The following is a 9,310-nucleotide window of genomic DNA, read 5'->3' on the forward strand; positions in this document are numbered from 1 at the left end:
GTGGGTGTCTATTTAATATTGTGTTAAATAGATAAAGGACCCACCATTGTAGATCATCTAACTATATAATTAGAAATTAAAACCATCACAACATAATAGGATTTATGTTTATGGAGAATTAACCTCAAACTTATCATCATCCCCTTTCACACGAAAATAATTAATTATCAATCAAAATGTGAGTAGTAGTAACTAATAACTTTTCCAAGTAAAAAACCTTCAAAAAGAAAAAATTGAGTAGTAATAATATGCTCCCTCTGTCCCAAATTGTATGTCGCTTTGGAAATTTTTTTTATCCCAAATTATATGTCGCTTTACAATACCAATGAGACATTAATGTTATTTTTTCTATTATATCCTTAACTATTTATTATTTTATCTTCTTTCAATTCTTTCATTTATCTTTCTCATATCATTTATTAAGGAAAATTTTATAAAACAACTCATAATTTCTCTTTCCCACACAATATTAATTACATTTCTTAATACGTGTGAAATACCCAAAACGTCATACAATTTGGAATGGAGGGAGTATAACATAAGTATATAATTAGAAACATCATGATATAATATGAATTATATTTATTGAGAATTAACCTCAAATTTATTATTGTCCCTTTTTCACATCAAAATTAAAATTAGGTAGTAGTTAGGGATGGCAACACACAACCCAATAACCCATCCTGTTTAGACTCAATCCGCTATTAGTCCAAAAAAAAAGGGGTGGAACGGGGCGAACCAACTTGAGATAGTGGATTCAAAACACACCATGTCCTGTCAAGAGATGGACTCACAAGTTGGCATTTCAATTTATCTAAATTGTTTTTTTTTTCTTCATATTTTTGTGACTGTCATTAAAAAAACATGTTGCTGTTATAAAAACTCATTTTTATTTTCTTCTCTTAATCATTTTATTCTCATTCTAATCCCACCTAAAGAGAAAAACACTTGTCTAATAGAAAATTGTTTAATAGTTTTTAAGGGAGAAATACTTAAAAACTAGGTTAATAAATACTTTTTATTAAGCCTGAGGGTCAGGCCAGCCCATCCCACCCCTTCACGTCTCGCTTTTTCTAGGTGTTAATTGGGGCGGATCAAATATAGTAAATGAATTCAAAACCTTAGCACGCCAATAGACGGGTTAGTATTACGGACCAAACCCGTTATGCCACACCTAGTAGTGGATGTTTGAGAAAAAATCGTTGCTCTCATGCATGAATGACTAATGATTCCAAATAAAAAATTTCCATAATGAAACCATTAACCTTTTAAGAAGGAAAAAAATGTGTTAATACTTGCAAAACATTTTTCTATAAATAGTGACACCTATTGTCACTCATTTTTCATCCTTGATCATTTTACTTATTATCACTTGCTCTCTTTAACCATGAAACCGATCATACTTTGCTTCCTTATGATCTTTGTTCTTTATGCACCCAATCATTCTGTAGCACAATATGATTTCCTCAAACTGGTCCTACAATGGCCTCCAACTACATGTCTTAAAAAACCATGCACAAGACACCAAAATAATTTCACTGTCCATGGGCTTTGGCCTACTAACACCACTGGCACTAATCCAATGGACTGCTGGCCTAAGCCTGTTCCCCCACAATTTAAAAGTACAATGGTGAGTACTTTAGTGATATTAAATTATGTATGTCCAACTGTTACATACTACTCCCTCCGTCCCGGAATAACTGACCCATTTTCTAAAAAAAAGTGTCCCAAAATAACTGACCCATTTCAATTTTCAATACAACTTTCATCATTCCCAATACAATATAACACTAAATAATACTACTACTTTTATCATTTCCAATACAATATATTCCACTTTCCCCTTTATTTATACATTTTTCTTAATATGTGTGAAAAACAAAATTGTGTCAATTAAATTGGGACGGAGGTAGTAATACTCTATAATCTCTATTATCTACTATATATTATATTATTTACATTAAATTCACACGTGTTTTTTTCTATCAAAAAAATTCAAAAATGTTTTTAAGTATATATATGTGATTCCTTCTTTAACAAGAGAATACCTTCTTTTTCTTTTTTTTTAAAGGAAGAGAATACCTTGATATTTAGGGGATGTAGTATGCATGTGATTCCTCTAAGACCTTTTATGCATGCAATTTTGTATCACAAATTTCTTTTCTCTGTGAAGTTTTTTCCTACGAGTTATGAGTAATGAAACTTAATTATGATGGTGACTTTTAAGGTACACAAGTGCTTAAATTTGTGTACCCATACACAAATGCTCATTTTACCATTGATTCAAGAGTTTAAAAATTCAATGGCTTAGATTTAAGAATGTCAATTTAGTAGTGAACTAGTGAGTCTTCAAGGAAATAAAAGTTGCACTTATATATACATAAAAAAAATCATGAATTAATTTTTTTTTTTTAAATAATTAGGGTAGTATTTGATTGGTGTTAGTGTCAAACTCATTTTTTTTTACAGATTAATAATTAAATAATTTTCTTTATTAAAAAGAATAATTGAATAATTTTCTTTTCAAAAAAATAATTCAATAATTAAATTTTTTTCCGAATTCATTTCTTTTACAAAACTATTGTTAATTTTTTTCTTCTTTTTTCTTTTTTTACATAAAGTTTTTTCTTCTTAATAAGTGGTACATCTTCCTTATAAATATGCAAAATAACAAAAAAGAAAAAGAAAAATATTATGAATATGCAAAATAACAAAAAAGAATATGCAAAAATAACAAAAAAGAATACATAACAAAAAATGTATCATTGATTAAGAAGGAAAAATATTATAATTTTTCTATCCAAAAAATTAATAATTGAAATAATAGTTTAATGTGTACCATTGGAAGGAAAAAAAAAAAAAAGAGGAAAGAATACTGCTATTTACAGCTTTAACGGTTCAGATTTAAAAGAATGACATTTAATTTTGAATAAATTTTATAATGGTTTAATATTTTAATGTTATGTGTGCCACTAGAAGAAATAAAAAAGGAAAGGAAAGAAGTAAGAAGTACATTGAATTGCACTAGCAAAATCTGGTTCATTGAATTTTAATACTATAGATCTATGGCTAATAATGCATTTGTGTATGGGTACACAAATTTATCAATTTGTGTACCCTAAAAGCCACCAATTATGATATCTCTTGTTGCACTGATTCTTCTTGCTGCTTATGGTACTGGATGTTCCTTCAAATTATTAGTTGTAAATTTATTATTTTTCTCTTCAATGATTTTAAACTAATCACTTTATTAGCTTATGTGAAACATTGACAATATTTATAAAGTTAAATAGTATATGTATTCATATTTATGATATTTGTGTATTTTTCTAGGTTCAAAGTTTATTTCCCCGAATCAATAATTCTTGGCCAGATCTAATAAAAGGGGATGAGGAAGGCTTTTGGAGACATGAATGGGTGAAACATGGCACTTGTTCTCTATCCACTTTTAAAATGTTGGACTATTTTACGCTTTCCCTAAATATCAAGGATAGGGTATATATTCTAAATGCATTGAGTAGCAAAAATATTCAACCTAATGCAGCGATCACCCATTATCATCAAGACGTTGAGACGGCCATAAGTAATGTTATCAATGGAAAAAATCCAGAACTTCGTTGTCGTGAACCACAATCTGGAGGACCGGTGTATTTGCATGAAGTTGGGTTGTGTCTAGAACGTGATGGAATTAACTTCAGAGACTGTCCTTCACCTCAAAAAACGAATGATCGAGCTGCACTTAAGTGTAGGAGTAAAAAAATTCACTTTCCTGTGTAAATGTGATTTTGTTACTCGTTTACAAATAAAATAATAAATAAAGTTATCGTCAGTGATCGTTTTATATCCTTGATTTCACTCTTTAGTTATGAGTTCGAATGTTTGATTCCTTTTCATCTAAAAAAAAATGATATCAATACACATTTTTCAACATATTAAAATTCACATGGAATCTATCAAATTTATATAGAACGACCCACATGATTTGGTGGAACTTACGTAAATTTTAACCAATTAAAATAATATGTTAAAATGTGTGTTGCTAATATTTTTTTTTCCTCCAAATTCTTGAAAATAATTCACTAGCAATGCTTCTTTTTCCAGTTCTACTATTTATAAAACATGAATTAGCTAAGTTTTGTAACTATCAACAATACACCACGAACAATTTTTTAACAACTTGGTGTCATGAAAATTGTATGTGAAATGGCTTATGTCTATAAAAAAAAAAGCTATTAAAAAATCTTTAAGTACAGACATGACTTTGTTAGGGATGTACTTTTTGATGTATTCAGACGGACGGGAGTATCAGTGAAGGAGGCATTTGTGAACTTCCTAATTGACCCACTAGACAGAAGATCTACACTCCGGTCTGCGGATGTTATGGTGTACCGACGAGTAGAAGGAAAACATGCATGTGTAAACTTGACTGTGGTTTCACCACTTGTGGGATTAGGTGTCGTGCCTTTCACAATAGGACATACAACTCTAAAATTATAAATGGTGTTTTAATGAAACTTTGATTAAAACTATAAATATAAATGCATGTTACTTTCAAATTATAATGAATTGTGTTTTAATGAAACTTTTATTTTGATTAAAAGTATAAACGTAAATGTTTGTTACTTTTAAATTATAACAAACTAAATTAACCATTCTTATCTATTTCAATGACACCAACAATATAACAAAAAAAATATAATATAAATTCTCTATTATAGAAAAAATTGTAAAAAAACATCAATAACAAAAATTAATCATCCTTGTAATTTAAATAAAATTAAGTTTGTACGGGAGTAACTAACTAACTTGTGTTGAGATTCATTAGCCACTAATTGCTCTAATATTAAAAATTGATCTCCTAATAAAAAGAAAGGAAATTCCACCAAACAAGAAACTTTTTTTTTTTTAAATTGTGCATTCAATGCATTGAAACTTTTAAAAAAGAACATTTTCTATATAAAATTTACAAATAATTTCCTCTTTTGAATCTTTAACAAGTGCCCTTTAACAAGTGCCCTCGCGGCACTTGTTAGCCAAACCCTAAACAGAAACACCAAAAACTCAAAAGAAACATCACTTATATAATACAAAATGGATCTTAAATATATCGGTCCTTGTTACTTATAGAAGGTGTATTGGTCCTTACTATCTAAATATAATGACGAGTAGGGGTGGGAATAGGCTAGGCCGAGCTAGGCTTTGCAAGGCCTGAGCCTGGCCTGCCAAATTTTATGAAGGTCTGCGGCCTATCATAGGCCTACTTTTTAGGTTTGAGTCTGGCCTTCTGGAAGCCTGATACGGTCTGCTAGCTTGTTTAAAAGCCTATTTCATATGAACATCTTTAAATAAGCAATGTAATCTAAGTTTAAATAGACTAACGTACTAATATATCAAATAGATTAAACTTTCTTTTGATAATCAACATGAGTTTTTAGGGAATTTGACTATATATTGTATCATATTTCAATTATGAGGGAGGATAATTTTGACTCCAAGAGTAAGTGTGTTAACTTACTCCAAATCATGACCTTTAATTCTAATATTGATTAATGGTTTAGATCGATTCATAATAATTGATATGGTATGCTTTAATTTTCATCTCTATTGGAGTCAACACTCATCGCTACAAAACAATTAATGTCTTTTATTTGGTTGATTTTTTTTTTATTCTTCTCCCTTGCTTTTTTTTTTCCCTTACGTTAAGAAAAAGGTAAAAGGATTATCAGTAGAACTTGAAAACCCTATGATGCCAAAAATGTTTATTAGCAAAATTTTTAAAGCTCCATGCCTTTCTTTTCTCTTACAAACACGTCATTCTTAACATATATTTTATTTTGTATAGTATTTTTACTTTATTCCTTGTTTGTTCAATATCTTTATTTTATTTCTCGACAAATTTGTACAAATAGGTTCTTTGCTTTTCAATTATCTGATAAAGATTTTGCCAAATAAACAAATAGGTGCAATAGTCAATTATGGATGCTATTGATGTGAAAATATCTCATGAAAAATATTTCAATGGGATCTCCAAATGTTGGCCAGGAATTAAATAGTAGTGAACTTTGTAATGGGATGAAATTCAAAACTTTTGAAAAAGTTAAAGAATTTTACAATTCATTTGCTAGAAAAATAGGTTTTGGAGCACATGTTCGTTCTACAGAACTCAAAAGAGCAATCTTGGTATCTACTAACTATTTATTAAAATTGATGTCTTATGAATTTCCAATTTTGCCCCTAGGAGGGGCAATTTGGTAATTCCATATTTCCTTAACCTTGGAGAGTGCCACCTCATCCAAATTATTTTCTTTTTTATTATTTTATAATTATATTCTTTTTTATTTATTTTTTTTATTTAATATTTTTTTTAGAAGAATAAAAATAATTCTAAATTCAGTTACTTCTACATTGCCGTTGTGGGAGATTAAGGTATCATTTGACCCGGCTTTTTTTCAACTTCTCTACATTTTTAAGGAGAAGTTAGGTCAAACACAATATCAATTAAGTACTTACTAAAAAAAATGCTTTTTTTAACGCCTAAAATTGAATGGAATAAATTGAATGGAATGACCCTTGGCCAAAAGTTGTTGAATGTTACTTTAAAAAACTACTTCTCGATAATTTATTTCACAAACACCGCTTTTCAACTCACGCTGGGAATCTTTTATTTTATTTTTTAATATTATATTTCAATATGTTTTTTTTATTCCATTTAACTTTATTTTATTTTATTTTAGAACCGTTCCATTTAATTTTTTAAGGAGGTTCCATTTAATTTTATTATCTTTTTATCAAAGGAATTTTATTATCTTTTTATCACTTGTATATTTAATTTCAATATCGTTTAATCATCACAACCTCACAAATATTTTTATTCACGCTGTCATTTAATGATACCAAATTTTTTTATTTCTTTTTTTCAACCTCGCGAATATATACACACACATTAACGTTTAGAGTAATATTTTATGTTCGTCTGTCTGTTTTTTTGTTACGCTAATGCATATAATTTTTTTTAGTGTTGCTTGGTTGAGTGCTACCTCACCTATTTTTTTTAACTATTTTCCAATTTTTATATTTTTAAAAACTTTTAACTACTTTCCAATTTTTTTTTTTTAACTATTTTCCAATTTTTTCTCTCAAATTCAGTTGTTTCTACATTGCCGTTGTGGGAGATTAAGATACCGTTTGACCCGGTTTTTTTTCCAGCTTCTCTACATTTTTAAGGAAAAATTAAGCCAAATACAATATCAATTAAATACTTACTAAAAAAGATACTTTTTTAATGCATAAAATTGAATGGAATGAGCTTTGGCCAAAAGTTGTTGAATGCTACTTTAAAAAACTACTTCTCGATAATTTATTTCAAAAGTATCTCCAATTCACGTTGGGAACCTATTCTTTAATTTTTTAATATTATATTTCAATTTTTTTTCTTCCATTTAATTTTTTTTTGAACCGTTAAATTTAATTTTATTACCTTTTTTTCAAAGGAATTTTATTATCTTTTTATCACTTATATATTTAATTTCAATATCGTTTAATCATCACAACCTCACAAATATTTTTATCCACGCTGTCATTTAATCATCACAACATCGCTAATACACACACACACACACACATTAGCGTTTAGAGTAATACTTTATGTGTGTCTGTTTTTTTGTTACGCTAATGCGTATCATTTTTTTTGGCGTTGCATAATGTGTTTGATTATTTTTATAAAATTTTGATTTTAATTAAAAGTAAAATTGTGGATGTCTTTTCTTCAAAAAAAGGCATAGATGCCTAAAAAGTTTATACTTATATATATATATATATATATATATATATATATATATATATATATTGCACCTTTATATTGTAACAAACTATGCATATCTTTTTCTTATTCCAAAAAACTAAACATATCTGTTTCCATGACACCAACAATGTACCAAATATAATATCATATAATATAAATTCTTATATTTTTTAATGACACCAGAAATATGGTATTCTTATAACGAAATTTGTTATAGAGTATAATTGAAATAGAAAAAACCAACTATTTTGATATTATTTATGTTATTATTTCAGGCTCCTTAAATTGTTTCTCCTATTCAAATATTTAACAAGTCATTTATATGATGATACAAATTTGTATTCATGTTACACAAAATAATCGTTATTGAGTAAATATAGTATTTGTAAAAAAAAAATATCTTTTGTTTCTTAACATCTTTAGCCTTCAGAAAATATTTTAAACATTTTTTTATTTATTATGTTAATTCATAATAAATTCAAAGTTTTGTCCTCGTGAGCTTAGCTCAGTTGATAGGAAGAATGCATAAATATACGCCAAGTCCGGGGTTCGAAACCCGGACACCGTAAAAAAAAAATTCAAAGTTTGTACAATATTTTGCCAAACAACATTTAACTTAAAAATAGCTTTAAAATTAAAAAAACTAAGAAACCAAACAACTTTAGCTTCTTTCTTAAAGGCCTTTATTTTAACTTTGTTTTGAATTAACTTTTAGACCGTAAAAAACCTTGGCCAAACGGTATCTAAGTTTAACTGGGAACACTGTTACACTTTCTTCTTCGTAAGAGATCATTTTCTTCCATTTTTCATGGTTCTGAGACCATGCATGACTTGAGTTGACTGATTTTTATGGCTTGAGGTGTTCATTTTTCGATACTGTTTTAGTTTTTGCTTCATCATGGGTGGTTTTCTTCATTTTTTTCACGATTCTGCATTTTAAGGGTTTTATTTTTTGTTTTTTTAATTGTTAGTGGATTATGTACCAGAAATTGTTATGTTGCATGGCTGTAGAAAAATTTTCCTTTGTTATGTGGAGTATAGTAGAGGTCATGATGATTGAATTTTAGCTTATGGTAAGGTTTTGACACAATTGTTATTTCAGCTTCTGGTACTGTAGTTGAAAATTTTTTGATGCATGTGAGTTATTTTAATTTTTGTGAGTAATCCTAAAGCTGTAACAGTTTTCATATTTGGTTTATTCTTTCCTATATCATTGAGCCGTACGAAAGTTGATTGGTGTAAATTTGTTTTAGTCACATCATTGAGGTCCATAAAGTTGATGATACAGAAATTTGTGCATTTAAGATCAGGTTGATTTGATGATACAAAAATTGATCACATAGAAATATGTTAGCTTCTTTCGATATAAGAATGAACAAAGTGAATAAAATTAAATGATGTATTATTGTATTTCCATATAGGACTTTCAATGTCAAGGGTCTATGACTACATTAAGGATCTCAAAAATGATTTGGACATTTGGAAAATAGGATTTGGACTGTTGGATTC

At 28.2% G+C, this 9,310-nt stretch overlaps 1 protein-coding gene across 1 annotated transcript; it reads left to right on the forward strand.

Annotated features, from left to right (window-relative positions):
* Positions 1-1,387: 1,387 nt before the first annotated feature.
* On the forward strand, positions 1,388-3,777 carry LOC146897790 (ribonuclease MC-like). The gene is made up of 2 exons (XM_085736466.1): positions 1,388-1,630; positions 3,334-3,777. The coding sequence occupies exons 1-2, from the start codon at positions 1,388-1,390 to the stop codon at positions 3,775-3,777; spliced, it is 687 nt and encodes a 228-aa protein (XP_085592592.1).
* The last annotated feature ends 5,533 nt before the right edge of the window (positions 3,778-9,310 follow it).

This window comes from Medicago sativa, chromosome 8 (assembly GCF_051527215.1).
Source record: "Medicago sativa cultivar Bolivia chromosome 8, Bolivia_mono, whole genome shotgun sequence".
NCBI classification, from domain to species: domain Eukaryota; kingdom Viridiplantae; phylum Streptophyta; class Magnoliopsida; order Fabales; family Fabaceae; genus Medicago; species Medicago sativa.